This window comes from Perna viridis, chromosome 5 (genome assembly GCF_037379345.1).
Source record: "Perna viridis isolate PV_CMFRI_1.1 ecotype Kerala chromosome 5, ASM3737934v1, whole genome shotgun sequence".
Lineage (NCBI taxonomy): Eukaryota > Metazoa > Mollusca > Bivalvia > Mytilida > Mytilidae > Perna > Perna viridis.
In genome coordinates this window covers 7,645,572-7,664,349 of record NC_142449.1, presented here as the reverse complement: position 1 = coordinate 7,664,349, position 18,778 = coordinate 7,645,572, and the positions used below count along the sequence as shown (strand labels likewise).

Sequence of the window (18,778 nt, the reverse complement as noted above, 5' to 3'; positions counted from 1 at the left end):
CATCCGTTGCGCATCACCATATTTGTTCCTTTTTTATCGTTAAGTTTTTCGTGACTTGTTCCCTCTGAATTGTAAACTTTCGCCTAGCAATCGGCTACCAAAATCTACCAAAAAAGCTGTATAACAATCAACATTGCACAACAGTATCTTCCAAGTGTACATAAAACGTTAAAAAAATCACTGCTATTAAAATTGGCTTTCAAATTTACAATGGAACTCATAACTTTCATCGGGACTCGGACAAAAACCCTTACTTGTATATTCTCCAATTTTAAGTGTGTACCTGTCCTTTATATACATATTTTTTAAAGGATACTACAGACACTGTGAATTCAGCCTCATATCTTGTCTTACACTTGGAAATCGATGGTAAAGGAAAACTATTGACCAAACTTGACGACAAAATTGATGACTTTTCATTCAAAATTGTCAACTTTCCTCTCATCTGTGGCAACATCCCTTCAGCATCTGCGTATGGAGTATTCATATCACAACTCATACGTTATGCCACAGCTTGCCGAAACTACGCAGACTATTTGTATCGAGCTAGAACTCTAACAAATAGGCTTCAGGAACAGGGTTATGTTGCTACAAGATTGAAGTCATCATTACAGAAGTTTTATGGTCGTGAACATGAACTCGTGGATCGTTATGGTGTATACATCTGCGCCATGAAAACTGATTTATTCAACGGGTCATAGTTTTTCTTTCCTTTTTTCGTTTGTTTACCCCGGACTTGACTTTTTATGAGCAACTCGGCGGATGTTTCTAGAAAAGCAGAGGACGCTTACCCTACGGGTGCACCTGGTCCATGCTCCCAGTTTTTAATGGAGTGTCCGAGTTGAGGTGCTCATTTGTTACTTTGTATGTATGATTTTAGTTATTTTGTGTTCTTCGTTGTGTGTGTCTGTTTCCCATGTCTGGTCTTTGTCCGTGGATTACATTCTTTTGATTACCACTATAACCTTAGTTCCCTTGATTACTCTTTTAAATATTTAACTGTACATGACATTGATGGGAAGTTCAGATTAAAAAACCTCACCATTAGTTATTAGATTGTACAAATAATCTTAATTTTGTTGTGACCTTTGATTGAAAACACAAACAAAGAGCCATTGTTCGATTGTTTTTCCCCGTGATTTTTACTTAATAACTAATAAATATTTTTATCTACATTAATCCATGGGCTGGGAGGGTCCACCGTGCACCCCACTCATTCACTTCATGGTGATCTTTAGGTTCCGTATACCTCCCATTACCGAATCAATTTGTCGCCAAAGAATATTCTCGGATTCTTTTTTCAGTATAAGCCTATATTTGTATCCCCAAAAAGCAAACATTTTTGTGACTCAATTGTTTGAGCGTCAAAGCCTTCCTGGGATAGCATATGTGAATAAACATGACAAATTGAGAAATCATCGTGAAGGCAAATGTCTACGCTTTATAATGATACCAAAAAAGTAACACTTAGGGTTATGGGGTAAAATTTAAAAAAAAACTGTACCCCTACCCCGCCGAAAAATCACTTAAATTGACATATTTTGCTATGTCAAAACCCCTAGAGTATTTATGCTTCAGTAAAAAATGGCTTATTTGGTATTTTCTGTTTAGTTTTATCACAATTTATACTTCTGGGATTCTTTTGATGAATTTTGGCGATTTTCGTAGCCAGAATTTTTCAAAAAATGCAAAAGTTTGGAATTCACATAATTTAATGGTCTACATAAATAAACCACAAAAACCTTATTATCAAGAAAGAATTTTCCAAAAATGTTAAAAATATTACCCCTACCCCTAGAAAACTCGTCTCAGTATCAAACAGAATTCTCATTCACAGCATACTGACAATGTAGAACCAATATCTTAGGCACTCATAATTAAGATGATGATGTACCAAACATATCTGATCAATTCAGACGCTTAGATTTTCCTTTTGGGCTGACAATTACTATAAAATCGGAAAAAGGGGAATCATGTTCTTCTATATCACCCGATATTGTCTTTTTTTCAGATAACCGTATCTTAAACATTCTTTTGTGTGATATGGTACATAAATATAGTGCCTTAAATTCAAAATGAGCCAAAGTAATAAATACTGTTCCAAGTCAAGTTAGGCGGAAAATTACCATCCCTATCCATGAAAAAAATGCCTTAACATGAAGGTGCACAGTAGACATGTTGGGTACTATTGTTATAATTACCGATATACTCAACATATCCTCTTTTTTGAATTCTATGACTTTTGACCGAAAAATCGAAAATCACATTTTTCGTTTTTTTTTGGTTTTTTTTGGGATAAATTCTAGGAAAATCGTCAAAAATTCATCAAAAGAACCCCAGAAGTATAAATTGTGATAATAATAAACAGAAAATACCAAATAAGCCATTTTTACTGAAGCATAATAACTACTCCAGGGGTTTTGACATTGAAAAGTATGTTAATTAAGCGATTTGTCAGTGGGATAAGGGTATATTTTTTTTTTCATTTTACCCCAATCCTAAGTGTTACCGCAACTTTCCTGGTACCATTGTAAACAACGACAACAAGATTCGTAAGTGGGAGGTGTAAGGGTACCTAAAAATCATATTTTGGTTGATTTGATGAGTTGGGGGGAGCACGGGGGCCATCTGAGCCCACGTACTACATGAATGTGTTCGTATTGTTTTTACTTATTTTGCTAACTTATTGAATGAAACTATTTTCACAATTTCATCCTGCATTCATGAAAAATAAAATGATGAGGTAACTTCTGCTTTTCTACGTTTCTCTATGTTAAAAAAAATTGGGTTATAAAATAATAACCAGACAATGCAAAAATTAACGAATAAAACTTTGAAATAAATTAATGAAAAAAAAAGCAAAATCTGAAACCAAGCCAATTTAATTGGAAAACACTGTTCTACTGTACAGTATAACCTGCTGGATATGATATATGAATATTAGACGGACAGTTTGGCGTCTTACAACATTTCCCAGGAGCTGGTGGATCAAGGGTACATACATCAGGCAAGTTCCATGTAAAACATCTATAAAAACAACAAATGTAAGTAAATAAATGCATAAAATTGTTATAACCAGCAAGTATGTAACTTTCAATAGGATTGTCCTTGATTCCTTTAAAAAACAAAATTTAATATCTGTCATTTGCGGGATCATTTTCAATGACTTTACAAGAGAATAAGTTTTATTGATAATAAATACAATGTTATGTGGTCGGGGAACTCAAAATAAAATGAGTAATAGTATTGACCAATACAGAATGTCGGCTCGACCTTAAAGTCTTAAATTACAAGGTTATTCCACAGTTCATGCGGCGTGTACCCACTGACAGTACAGTTAAATTGTATATCCTATTTTTAAAGGAAACTGTCAAAACGTTTTTAAGAGGGCGTCCACGCAAAAACCAGACAGTGGGTGGCACATAACAAATATTTTGTCAAATGAAAATCCATATATTTCATATAGCAAATGCATCCATTCTCAAAATTGAAGAGAATTACATACAACGGATTGAAATTCATTGACAAAATGTTATAACGCTTTCACTTTGTGCAAAATTTGGTTGCTTTCTTTGGTCAATGTAAGATCATTTTCTGAGCTATCCATTGTCGATTTAAAGAAAAGAACATTTGTACTATTGGACATATATATGATACAAACATTACATTGGAACAAAAACATTCATTGGGATAAAATTTAACAAAGAAATACAGAAAACAAAAGTAAAATTATAGGGACAACAATCAGGCTAGTAAAAACATATGTCAAAGAATACGAAATACTTTAATTAACACACATAAAAGAATAAAATAATAATACAAATATATATAAATATATTACAAATTTTGATATCGTGTTCAAGACGTAATATCTCTTCAGCAGCCTAGACTATTGACATATAAAGATCTACTATAGACAAATCAAGGAATAAAGCCTCAGTTTCACGTATTTTTGAATTTGTAACATTTTGCATTTTAAGCAACCTCGACACCACTAAAACAGGAAGTACTGACAGGTAGGAGACGCGTGCTCTGCTTTTTAGAACACCCGCCGCGTTGCTCATGTCCGCTTCGGACTGTATAGGAGAGGACAAATATTACACGATTGGAGAACATATCTGTTCTCCGGTTTTTAAAAACGCAAGGTTCCAATCTATAGTATAATTTTTTTTCAAATCCTTACATTGATAAACATCCTTGAAAATTATAAATATTCTTTAATAATTTGTCATAAAATCTGCAGATATGGTTACATATGGAAAAAAATCAGTTTTGATAACAAATTTTGGGTGATTCCTAAAAAATAACGATCAGGCCATCTATGAAATTAAACAGGCATGTTATTGTTTTAAAAAAAGCATAATTTTATCTTAATCTGCTCCCTTTTCATGAATTTGGTTCCAAAAGTTAGTGCAAAATTCTACATTTTTGAAAATCAACTAACTGGTGCTTTGGTGAGAATCAAATCAAGCAAGGACCTGAATCTCCCTGGATTACTTAAAGCGTGCATTTTACATCTGTTAACCATAACAAGTATTGCACCTATTCATGTACGAATGCTCTACTACCCACATTCAATATTTCAAGTAAGTTTCACCTTTTATTTTCAAGTTTCACAAAACAAAACCGAGTCAATTTTATGAACAAAACAGTCCACCTTAATCGCATATGTTTAGTGTAACGTAATGTAAAATGACGAGGACTGTACAAGTAGCCTGTGTAGTCTTGGAAAGCACTGTCATAACGTACCAGTTTTGATATAAAAACTGCATCCAAAAGTGCTGAAGGAATTATTTTCACAAATGAAAAGACAGTTGACCATAAATAAAACGAGAAATCATCGCGTTTGTCACATAATTTAATCTGTTTTACCATTCCATCAATCTGTATATTAGGTCACTTATGAGACTGAATTCATCAAACATTATTTGTGGGGTAGATGAAATGTATAAAATCCCCGAATCTAGGATTGAATAAAGACTAAACGTCATCTATTGGTAAATTGCAGAAAATAAGAACAAGGCATCTAAACCCGAAATATTTCTCATTAGAATGCTGACTATTTGTAGGAAACATGTCCACGACGCTGGACAAATATGCTATCAATAAAAACTTCTAGCATCTTGACAGCATCCTTCTCCTTTGTATTTTTAGATGATGACGTGTGATGTTTTTTTGCCTTCAAAGTATGAAGAATCTCTACCCTGTACTACGAATCTTTATATAGGTGTGCTATCTTTCTTAGAATAAAACAGATATATGATGCTTTAACATAAGTGGGTGATATTATTCAAGGAATAACATATACTCTGTTTTTTTTTGCACTGTTTGATCGCTGGCAATGATTTTTATTTTTGATATAATAATGCACATTTTTATTTCAAAATCAAATTATTATTTCTTATTTTGTAACATATTTTGCATCAATTTATGACATATTACAATATATATCAAGAATGATTTATGAAGAATATAGAGTTTGTGAATAAACAAAATTTTTAAAAGGCATTTTTCTATAAATACTTCATTACGATTTCATGACGACAGAACTTCCCTTTAATTCAAAATACCTTCTACCATATAAACATGTTTTCATGTAAAATATGTGGATACATAATTTCGAAAACGAAAATAAAAAAGTCTTTTGAATTTCGGCTCACACCTACATACTGGAAATCTGGTGATGTCATAAAGTATTGTCATGAATTTGGAATGATGATGTTCAATAAAAGGTCGCCTTAATTGGATCGTCACACTTTTATTCAAAAAAAAAAAAAAAAAAACAAATGGGATGAAATGTGAAGACATACTTTTGGGTACACACATATCTACCGGTAACACCGTCCTGACATGTGCATCTGTAATTACAACCGTCATCCCACAAATCTCCTTGTACATGGTATATTCCTTTGTAATAGCACCCAGTTGTTTTACCTTGTAAATATTATAAACATATTTTATATTAAAATTCTAATCGTATAAACATATATACTGTATGTTCAATATCTACAATATGTCATGCATTGGATATTAAAAGCAAGAATTAAGACAATCATATTCTAATGACATTGGGAAGCCAGATAATAAATTGAAATTAAGAATAACGGCTTAACATTTTCAAAGCAAATAAAGGGTTCATCATGAACTCGTGGATCGTTATGGTACATCCATCTGCGCCATGAAAACTGATTTGTTCAACGTGTCATAGTTTTCCTTTCCTCTTTCCTCTACCCCGGACTTGACTTTTTATGATCAACTGGGCGGGTGTTTTTAGAAAAGCAGAGGACGCTTATCCTACGGGTGCACCTGGTCCATGTCCATGCTCCCAGTTTTTAGTGAGTCCGAGCTGCTCATTTGTTTTTGTTACTTTGTATTTATGATTTTAGTTACTTTATGTTCTTTCTTGTGTATGTCTGTTTTCCATGTCTGGTCTTTGTTCCTGAATTGCATTCTTTTGATTACCGCTATAACCTTGGTTCCCTTGATTACTCTTTCACTAATATGAATTCCAAAATTCAAAAATGTCCAAAATTCTGAAGTTCACGATTTAAAACACGACAGGCAAACAAAGAACTTCTTATTAAAGAGTAAAGAATCTCACCACAAGAACCACAAGTGACGGGACAAAACTTCTTTAGAAATAAATCTGAACACACGTGACTATCTTTACACGTTATAAAAGTTGAATCAACGCAAGGCACGTGTGTCGTTGAAGCTGCAAAAAAAAGAAACACATTACATGTTCGAAAATAGTTGTGAGAATTATTCAGTGTTAAAACACGTTTTTTAAATGGTTCAAAGTATTGTCATGAAATCCTTGAATGAGTACGACAAAGATTACATAATTTTATTTCAGAACAATTATTTATTTAAGATCTAAGCATAAGTACCCCTTTTAATTGACAATAATGTAATTTTTGTTTTATAATATCACTATATATAGTTGCTGCTGTTGCTCGGGCCTTATTGTTTATATGAAAGTGATCCAACACGTGGTAATGCCTATTCGTTTTCTTCAAGAACAATTTATCCTTCAAAATGACATTCGGATCACCCTAAAAAGTATTTCGAGTTTACGTTGTTTTGAATGATTTTGTCAAGAATTCAATTTTTTATTTCAAAGTTTTCAATAATTTTCAGTCTGATTAACACCACTGATAATCATGCAAAACATCCAAGAATCGTTTTGAATATCTGTCCTTTCCAAACTACTGTACTTTCTTTGTCCGAGTCAAGTCGAAGTTTATAGTAATATTTAACCAACTACGGTAGGCATACCACAGAATACAGCGCACGCGATAAAATTTTAAAGTTGAATGTGTGATACTGTAATATGTTATGGTTCGAGAAAATTTATTGTTTTTTTTAGTTTTGCAGTTTTCCCTTAATTTGCGTCCTCCTGCTAAGAAGTATGTGATATGTCTGCAGTTTTGTATCGACCCCCGAACCTGTATAATTGCTATTACAATATCTATTATACTGTAGAAACTGATTACAAAGGCCATCATAATCAATTCAATAGTCTAAATAAAAAAAAATGTCCGATCTACAGCCATAATTTTAGTTCAAAGTAAATAGTTACCACAAAGACCACAAGTCATCGGACAGTAAGATCGGAGATTGTTGTCGGAACAAACATGACTGTCCCTACATTTGATAAACGCTGAATCCTTACAGGGAGGAGATGTCGTTGGAACTAAAAACAAGTACCATCTTTAAAAAAAAGAGAGCTGACGCAGTAATTTTTTCTTTCTTTTATTTATAATTTTTTACCTTTCATTTAGAAAATATAACACCTGGCACGCAATTTTCGTATCATTCATATCACCATAGTATATTTAACTAGATAGCAGTACATAAGAACCGAGCACACCATACATACAAAAAAAAGATTATTTGTAAATTTTTATCCAGTGTAAATTACCAGATATTCCTCTTTGAGAATGTACTGAATTTAAGTTATCATAACGAATAAAATTGGTGGAAATTTAAGACTACTCACCACATAGTCTGCACGTAACTGGGCAGTATGTTTTCAAGGTCTTATCTGAGCACACGTGGCTGTCGGTACAGTTTATATACGTAGAGTCAACACAAGGACCACTGAAATTTGCTGGTACAAACGATATAATATATTATTAAATGAAGATAAAAATTTGCTTATTTCTGTTTGGTCTCGACGGCAGAATGTTAAGATGTATCTCAGAGTCAGTAGACCTCGCGTGCGGTTGTGGGCGTAACCCTATCAGCGCTACCGAACTTAACGTCTGTCGGTCAATCAACAGTGTATCGACATACTTTCGGAATCATTGTGTCTGTTGGTAATTTAACCGAATATGGCACATGGATGGTGATTTTTAACATTACCCTATTGAATCTGGTTATCTCCACAAGCTTAGACAATACTTTGACATAATTGACAGTACTGAATATGAGTTTGAAAAAGGGTTTGTGGACCTGATGATTTACTTCAGTCGACATGGAAGGGAAAACGTTAGGGATCTTAAGGTGGATTATTTTGCCACGACTCGTGATGCAGATGGACTTAGTATATATATATATATATATATATATATATATATATATATATATATATATATATATATATATATATATATATATATATGTGACGACTCCATTCACTACACTGCTCCATCGGATCAAATCGATACAGGGAAGATAACGTAAACTTACAGAAGGGTCTGAAAAATTCTCAACGATGTTAGAACTGTTAAATTTGTGAAGCAAATTTTTGTCGTTCCCTCCGCGGGACTCGAACTCGTAGCGCTGTGACATCTATGGAAAAAACCTCCTCGTAGGATTAATCTAGGGCTGTAACTTAGTACACTATGTATGATAGTACAAGACAGTTCATTTAGGTGTTATTATGTAGGATAGAGGATCAAATTAATGATGCTTGTCATAACAAATCAATATCATACAACGTCTCTGAATGTGACGTATATATATATATATATATATATATATATATATATATATATATATATATATATATATATATATATATATATATATATATATAACGTCTCAGAATGTGACGACTCTATTCACTACACTGCTCCATCCGATCAAATTGATACAGGGAAGATATGTAAACGTATAGAAAGGTCTGAAAAATTCCCAACGATGTTAGAACTTTCAAATTTGCGATGCAAATTGTTGGTCGTTCCCTCCGCAGGATTCGAACTCGAACCGCTGTGGCATCTATGGCAACACCGCCTGCATAAAGTTCAGCGCCCTAGACCACTATATATATATATATATATGGTAAAAAGTGAATTGACATAGAACCACCAAAATGGCAGGAATACAGCTGATGGTTGGATGTGCTCAATGCCTGGTTAGTTATTATAGTGTGATACTAGATGTACATGCATATGACTCTATAAGTGCACTCAATAATTCTACCGTCGAGACCAATCAGATACATGCAAGTTTTTTATTTATCATTTAGGTGCAGTGCCGGGCTCTCTACCTCGAAAGAGCCCAACCAAGGCTACTGGAGGTACCTAGAAGTTGAAGAGGAAACATCCTTAGGAAAAGCTGCAGCAAATGAATAAAGGTCAAAGGTGCCAACACATGAACTTATGCAGAGAGATATCACCATGCTTGAGCTGAAGACAGCCATCAGAAAAATGAAAATTAAAAAAGGCACAGATGACATCATCAATGAAATGCTTCAACACCTTTGCACCTTAGCATTAACAACTTTGCTAGAGATTCTCAACCTCAGCTGGAGACAAGGTCAAGTCCCTCAATGTTGGGAAGAAGCCATTTGGAATCGGAGAACATTCTTGGTCATGAACAAGCTGGTTTTAGACAGTACAAGAGAACAGAAGATCAAACAATACATCTACCTCAAGTAGTCCAGGATGCATTTCAATTAAAGAAAGTAACGCTAGCTGTCTATGTAGATCTTCAGAGAACATTTGACAAAGTTTGGAAAGATGGCCTTCTTGGAAAACTTCTTAGATTTGGAGTAAGTGGAAGAATGTACAAATGGACCAACTCTTATCTGTACAATAGAAGGCTAAGAGTACTCGTAGACGGGAAACATGGCCGAAAAATACTTCTAAAACAAGTTGTACTAGAGGGAGGAGTATTGCCACCCACTCACGTCATACTTTATATGAATGACCTAGTTCCAGAGCTACCAAATGGTGTACAATTACCACTCTATGCAGATAATCTTGTCCTCTGGTGCTTGAAGAGTATGCAACTACAGCAAGGTACAGGATACAAACAACATTAGATATGGTAGTCAAATGGGCCAACGAGTGGTGTGTTAGCATTAATAGAGAGAAAACACCAGCAACCTTCTTTATAATCTCACCTAAATCCCAATCTGTCAAACTGACCATGGGTGACATCCATATCACAATGGAAGATCAGCAAAAATACTTGGTGTAACCTTTGATAACAGACTTACATGTAAACAGCATATAATGGCAACAGAAGCCAAACCCGGACGAAAACTAAACATCATGAGAAAACTTGGTACAAACTGGGGTGCTAATGAGAAAGTTTTAAAATCTGCTGTCTGCGAAGGAAATGTACGCCGACATCTAGAATATGACTCTAGTGCTTGGATGACAGCAGCTAAGTCTCACCATCAGACTCTTGATAAAGACCAGAATCAGGCACTCCGCATCATCACAGGAGTCAGGAAATCAACACCTATTGTTAGTATAAAGGAAATTACTAACATACTACCATTAATTAAGAGAAGAGAATGTAAATCTATGATACAGGCCACCAAATATCAATGCTTACCAAACCACCCAATGAATGAGAGACTAAAACAACTACCCTCAGGCAGACTCAAAAGAGCCAGCTTCACTCTAGAAACAAGAGCATTACAAAGAAAACACCAAGGACATCTACCTAAGCAAGTCAAACCTATATATTTTAAAATGAATGACAATCTATGTGCATAAAAGGAGGACAATGTAAACATTCAGATAATAGTTCTGTTACTCAGTGCCAAAGATGAACAATCAAACATCGTCAGAAAGACCGTATCAATGAGCATGCTGGAAAAAGAGTATCCATCAGAATTGTGGGCAAGAGTTTACACAGACGGTTCAGCCACAAATGCGACAACAAATGTAGGGCTGGTATCTACATAGAATACCCAAATGAAGAACAACAGTCAATGGCAATAACATCAAGACTACATTGTTCCAACTACAAGGCTGAAGAAGAAGCACTCATTCATGCGGCAAATTACATAAAGGAAAACGCAGAAAATATGCAAGTAGTATTCCTAACAGATGCTCTCTCCGTAATACAAGCACTGTCTAACAACAAAGTACCACATCTTGAAAGTGCTATTTATTCCATCAAGAGCCTTAAAAAAAAACCAAACAAACAAACTGATGTCGGATGCCATTAGCAAGAATCCCCGATTCGAAAAGCCGGCCGCACTTGGGAACGTCCCTGAAATATTCTCTGCTTATGTGTTACCTAAAAACATTGACTTCCTTTCAGATGGATTTTCTATAAATAATTCTGATGAATTTGATAATATTCAATCTAGAGCTTGAACCGACTGCATCAGCAGCAAACAGCAGTAAAGAAAACGGTCAGCATCAGATCAACCAAATGAAAAATGTCCAACTTCAAAACATAGCATCGAATTCAGTTCCATTTATGGCACTGCCAAATATTACGAACTATGAAAACATCACTATAAAATATAATTTGAAGAATTAAATTTTCTTTTTTTTAGTTCTTATGGGGATTTTTTTTTTTAAATTGGATGAGAGTACATGAGAAGTATTTTTTTTAAAAAGAAAAGCTGTCGATATCGGTTCTTATTTTGTTATTTGCAAACTTTTATTTACGATTATTTCTGTTTCAGTTGTAATTTATGGTGTTGACTTTTTTCAGTTATATAATATCAAGGTGTATTTTTTTTTATCATTTAATAAAGCAGTTATAGAATGATTTCAGTCTATTCATGACTATACAGATCTGGTAAATGATTGATTTACCTCGGCCGTAGGTTATGAAACGTTTGTATGGATTCTTGTGGAGAATTAATCAATGGAACCAAGGTTATAGCGGTAATCAAAAGAATGTAATCCAGGGACAAAGATCAGACATGGAAAACAGACATACACAAAAAAGAATATAAAGTAACTAAAATCATACATACAAAGTAACAAAAGCAAATGAGCAACTCGGACTCCACTAAAAACTGGGAGCATGGACCAGGTGCACCGGTATGGTAAACTTCCTCTGCTTTTCTAGAAACACCCGCCGAGTTGCTCATAAAAAGTCAGTTTAGGAACCCAGTACATAGACGGTAAATCACAATCATCGTCCTTGGTAGGGAGACCAAAAGAGGATAGCACAGATTTTGGGTTTTCCTCAATCTCTTCTTTGGAGCGTGTGGTAGCAGTATAGGTCTTATCACTGCTATTATTTTTTATGTCTACCTCTGATAATAAACATTTGATGTAAAACAAAAACAATGCATGGTTTGATTGTAATTCTCCCAAAATTAAAGACAAGTTCAGTATTTCGATTTCTTATGGAAAGTCCCTTTTAAAGAATTACTTAATTTGTAATCTCGAATCATTAGATTTTAGACTTATATCTGAAGTTTTATTCACTTGAGTAAACATCGTGGTCTGGTGTTGAATGACATATAGAAGGAAAACACATGAAGTACGATATACCAAGATCACTAAATTTACAATTCCTCACTGGTCAAATCTTATCACATATTTTAGTTTCAATAAGTAGTTTTTACTATCAACTACATTGTTTGGACTCGATAATGCTTCACCATATATCTCATGTGAAGACAATATTTCTAGAAACTAAATGAGTCGTCTTGTTAATTTAAAAAACGATCTGCTCCGACCGTACCAATGATTTTGACAGGTACAGTATGTCGTACCAATAATTTGCACATATTTGTTTTACATATTTCACCTGTTTTCTTTTTTTCCCTCTTGTTCAGCTGCGCGAGGTGGGAGGGACATTTCGTTTCCCTATGGCAGAAACCGTCCCAATACGTTTTTGCTTTCCACGCCTATAGAAGGCTATTATATATGAACATTACATCTACGGAAAATATAGTGGATGTGAACATTTGAAAGCATGCATGGTCGACATGTTAAAAATATATTAATAGTATGTATTGTATAAATATGACACGAGTAATATGGACTAATGTACATTATTGATTGACTTTAAAATAACACTTCATTATGTAGCTTACCTGAAATTATCAGCACACTTCCAAACAAGTTGGTAAGAAGAAATTGTAATGAAAGCTGCAAAATCATCCCTACTTTTCAGTAAAAGAACTGCCCGTAATAGTAATGATAAGGTTATTTGACGTACTGGTATAGTTTTACAAATCTTGCACGCACAATGTTCAGTAATAGACCTTTATGTAGATAAGAATGAATTATCTAGTCGATTATTTTCATCGGCCTCTACAGTTCAATTAAATCAATCTATGAACTAAGCTGATACTAACACCACAAACAATACCATATTCCAACAAAGTCGTAATAATTATACAGCGACTGCATTGGATGGCAAAAGCCACATTTAGTTGGTTTTTATGACTTGGCTTCTTCTATGGTTTTAAACACTTCTGTATAAATCAGAATTTGTCTTATATCAACAGCTTGTATTTTGAAACGAAGTATCAAAATCCTTTTTTTAAAATTTGTTATAGAACCAAAACAGATCAGCAATTCAGAAGGCACAGCTACAAAACCCGCATTTAGATTTTCTTTTATTTCAATGTTTTTTTTTCTGCTTATTAAACCTGAGTTTCTTTTCTATACGTTAACAAAAATTTTCGCTTTTTATGTTAACAAACTACAGTTTGTAACACATGTTACAGTTTTAGTAGCGTTATCTAATTAACACACTTATGATCATTATAATACATCAGTTTGTATGCATCTATACTTGATATATTACAACGAGGCATCATGTTAGATAAATTTTAAAAGAATCGTGAAAACATTTTATACCGAAATTGTATACTAAAAGTTATGAACGAACATTATTTTTTTTTATCAAAATAGTAAAATGGATCATTAAGGTCACACTTCTTGAACTTTTACTCAATAAAAACTACCAAAATCTTTGGTTGTCTGAAGCCAGCGATAATCGGTTTAATATTTACTTATTCACAGAACCTGAGAATTTTGATGCTGAAAAAATTTGCCTACGTCAGAGTTAGTTTAAATCATGTGCCAAACTATTAAATCTTATATGGTGATAAATCGTCATTTGTTTCAGTTAGAATGGTTGATATTGTTACAGAGGAGCTTAAGTAATTAACTATTTGACGTGATGGCAAATAATAATGATAAGTCGTTAATGCCGATAAGGAGTCCCCAAAATATACACTACATTGTTTGCATTTTTTTCTGGATCTCTGAATCAATCAATCAATCAATCAATCAAACGTAATTGAATTGTGTATGGTAGTTTTTCTCTAAAGAGAAAGATAAGGGCATATATGTCCAAAAAAAAGTGTAAATAATGCACATTTTCATGTGGACTGCATCGTGATTTGACATGTAGTGAGACGGAGAATCAAAAAGTAGCAGCCATTGTTTTAGTAGTTTCAAAGATCTAGAACCGTAATGATATCATAATTAGTGTTTACAACAGCATAATTAGTTGCAAAAACTTCCAAATACTGTCAGAATAAACAAAACAATTAATTGGTCTTTTAATGTAAACATTTGTCCGTTAATATAAAATAAACACCAAAGTCAAACAAACAAAAAGTATAATTTCAAGTTTCTCCAGTTTTGAAACGCCCAGTGAATCGATTATCTTGGATGAATCCATCCCAGATTCTGTGACAAATCAATTTTCGTAGTGTCCATCCTGAAGAATCTTGAGTTTACGAATCGAATTATACCTAAATCTCTTTAAGAAACCTTGACTGCCAGAGTAAAAATGGAAGTTGAATACCTTGCACAGCAAATTAATGAACATTTAATAGAAAACCAAAATATCATTTTTATCAATAAGTAGTCGAAACTTATAGGATGCAGGACCAGTTAAAACTGATAGTAAAATACACAGAAAGCTAGATTAGCATGAACAATACTTACGTAGGACCACGTTAAGATTCAACAATATTCCTATTTTACTGATGGTGGAGTAAGGTCATTTATCTTATTAACACTGATAAGCTTGCGCTTGACGGGAAGGCCTTATTGATTGTCCGCTCTATAAGCTATAGGAAGAGATAGTCAGTTTTTAGCAGCAAACGTCTTCCACATGAAAATGCTTCAAAACTTAATATGACCGAAAAAATTACCAAATAACGCTACCATGCTATGAAAGTATTGAATGACTTGTGTAATGATGACTTGATTCATTCCTTCTGTACCCATGATGGCAGTGTTGTATATCAACGTCCTGAAACGGTTAGAATATAAATAGTCAAGAGACCTTGTGCAAGACGCTTGTTACTTGGAATTAATGATTTCTACCGGTACAAGTTAATTGATGACAGACTGGCCTAACTCGACTTCTATCATCGCGGTAAAAGGCAATTGATGACAAACTGGCCTAACTCGACCCCGATTAAGGCAGTTTATTAAATTAAGATACAAAGTAAATACTCAGTAAGTTTGTTCAACGACTGTACCTTTCCTTTTCCAGAATTAACGAAATGATTGCCCATTATTCACATATCTTTATCTTCATGCATGTTTTGTGTTTAGTTATTTTTTTTCAATTTTATTTAATTATATCATTGCTTTAGCCTTTGTCTACTGCAATTAGGAAATTGATGAATTTCCCTTATTGGGCCAATTTATTTCTTCCTTCCAATGGCTACCAATATTGCTAATATTCACGCGAGAACTAAAATGTTCTCATACATTATAGGTTTTGATAATGGGTAATGACATCGGAGCACACAGAGCAGCCATTGTGTGTTTTAATAGAAATTTGTCTAGTCTAAATCAACTGTTTTAACCACAAATATCTGACATATTTTTATGCTCAAATTTAAAGTTAATGCAGTCAGTTTTAAAATACGGAATAATTTATCAAGCTATTATATCAACATTTATAATATTCTGATGCCAACCTTTTATATGTTGTCGTGTCTTATTTTAATCAAAACTTTCGATATTGATATGATCAAGAACTAAAGGATGTCGAATTTATATTTTTTGAATTTGCAACACAGAAAATGGTTATTTCATAAACAATATTTACAGGTCAGGAAGACAATATTTTAGAAAAATCATTAGGAATGCCTTGGACGAAACCCTTAATGTCATTATACTTTGGGATTCAAATGAAATTTTCTTGAAGAACTTCCTGGTCTTGTAAGTGATATGCTGGTTGTTAATGGCTTTAAAATATTATTGATAAACTTACCAATATTTTTGCAATACTAAGAATTTATTAGATCCTATCTTGATAGCGATACATTACCGACAGACAGTTGATACAGTGTTCGCGATGGTAGTTATAAAGTATAACTTTATACTTTGGTTTCAACTGTAAAACTGTAAAAAATTCTATATGCGCTTGATTTGAAATTATAAACGAACATATCGAAAACTTTTAAAATCAAAAGTAATAAACATAAACGGGTTTCCATTAATTTTAACAACGTTGATGTAGTACAAACTTTACATTTTTATCAACATCTGCAGAGAATGCATACCACATAGAAAAGTACTTTAGTCCGATTCGACCTTGAGACGAGATATCAGAATTTGAGATTGCCTGCGTAAATTAATACTCTCATTCAAAACATTATGAACTTAAACCTCAAAGTAACACGGTCATCAATAAAAAAAAATGTGCAAAGGAGCAATGTTATGCCAACGTGAATGAATCCCTTTCTGATATAAATACAACCAACAGTTAATTATACTGGAAGACTACTTAGCAATGACTAGATTGCTAGATGGTGAATTTTTCAGCAATCCTTCTTACCAGAAACACTTTCTTTCGAAGTATTTAAATTTGATCTGAAAGTCAACTATCAACAAGGATACAATCCCCTGATAAATTATAAGGTGGGCGACCCGTTGTAAAATGTAACACATTCGAGAATAAGAAACAAGTGTCGTGCCTTTAAATATAAATTTTCCATAAAAGATATTACCGATAAAGGGCTGCGTGACTGTGTACATGCTTAAAAAAATTTAGAACATTTTTTCCATAATGTAACAAATCCATGATTGAACGGGCCGCTTTCCGATTCATATCACTGCTATTCGATTTGGTGATATCAATAAAAATTATGAAATTTTAAAGTGTCTGCACAAATTCATCAAAGACTCTGAACAGTTCCTCGGGCGGTTAGTGCGTTATACTTTCCTTGAAATAGAGAGCCCAGGGAAAGTAAATTAAATTATGATTATTTTATAATCATTTTTTTCTGTTGTTTCATTTTATTATTTTTTCATTCATTTTTCATTTTATCATTTTCTTACTTATCATTTGTTTCTTTTTTTGTATTTCTTTATCATTACATGTTCATCTTAGTGTAAAATTAAACATAAAACATATTCAAACTAGTGAAATTAGAAGTTAATTACAATGAATCAATGATTTTTACAACTACTAAAATAACAAAAATATCGCCATAATGCTCTCCATTTCTCTAAATAGCTGTGTTTTGACGGTTTATCTTGACATGTTGTATTAGAACAGACTGAGTATATATTTAAGGAATTAGCAGTAAACCCAGTAAATTGATTTCTTTTTAATTTCTAAACAGACATGTGTTAAGTTTCTTAAGTTGAGGTTATAGCTGTCCAATTTTTTTGAATGAAACAAGCTCTGTTAAAATGAACATTTTATTTAAATGTCATTCTCTGTACATGCGGTATGAAAAACCCACCATTTTGAAAATTCAATGAAACTAATTTCACCATCAGAATCAAGGAAATAAGACAAAGTTTTCCAAATCATGTTAGTGCATTTTATTGAAAAAAATTCTGACAAAATCCAGTTTACAGATATCAAATAATGATCTCTCAAAAAGGGAAAATATCCTCAATTGCAATTATATTGTCATGTCGGTTGGATTTTGACATGCATGTTTTTTTTTTCCATTTTGCCTGATTCTTACAAATAGTTAAACTTAAAAATGTATCTTTGACAAACAAACGATTTACACGACACATATTTGTTAGACAAAAGTGCGCCATCCCTTTTATTTTTGTACTCCATGAAGGTAAAAACAAACGTATGCTGTCAACAGAGAGTTTCAGACATCGCCAAAATATTGCAATCAAAGTATGATAATGTTATTTATGTTAAATGTAGTTTTAATCTTGAAATTTGATCTGAATGAATGTGGCGTGTCAACCACCATAACATCAACTTATTTTTGATGATAATTATGTTGTACAAATATCATTACATATACCAGAAATTATTATACTTTGACAAAATATGATCAGTTATGATCAGTTTTTAAAAATAAAATTATTATAAATACTTGTCAGAAAATCAAAAATTAAAAAGTAATTTACTAAAACTTATTTTCATCCCTATCACTATTTTGATTTCCGCTAGAAATTTGATACCCATGATTATTATTCCAATTATTCAGATAAAGGGATACGAACTTCTATCAAAACACTCCAGAAAGGATGATACTTTGATAAAGGATCAGTTATTGTGCACCTGCTGTTTCAACTTCTTTATCCAATTGAGGACTGGGCTTTCATAAGCATAACACATTATTTTTCTTTTACCAAAAAGGGGGATAAGGATAATT

At 33.1% G+C, this 18,778-nt stretch overlaps 1 protein-coding gene across 1 annotated transcript; it reads right to left on the bottom strand.

Annotated features, from left to right (window-relative positions):
- Positions 1–2,864: 2,864 nt before the first annotated feature.
- LOC148615805 (uncharacterized) lies at positions 2,865–13,421 on the bottom strand. Its single transcript, XM_088582405.1, has 6 exons — positions 13,256–13,421; positions 8,003–8,113; positions 7,583–7,696; positions 6,602–6,715; positions 5,811–5,934; positions 2,865–3,027 (listed from the first exon to the last, which is right to left on the bottom strand). The coding sequence occupies exons 1-6, from the start codon at positions 13,320–13,322 to the stop codon at positions 2,901–2,903; spliced, it is 657 nt and encodes a 218-aa protein (XP_088438531.1). The 5' UTR covers positions 13,323–13,421; the 3' UTR covers positions 2,865–2,900.
- Between the last annotated feature and the right edge of the window lie 5,357 nt (positions 13,422–18,778).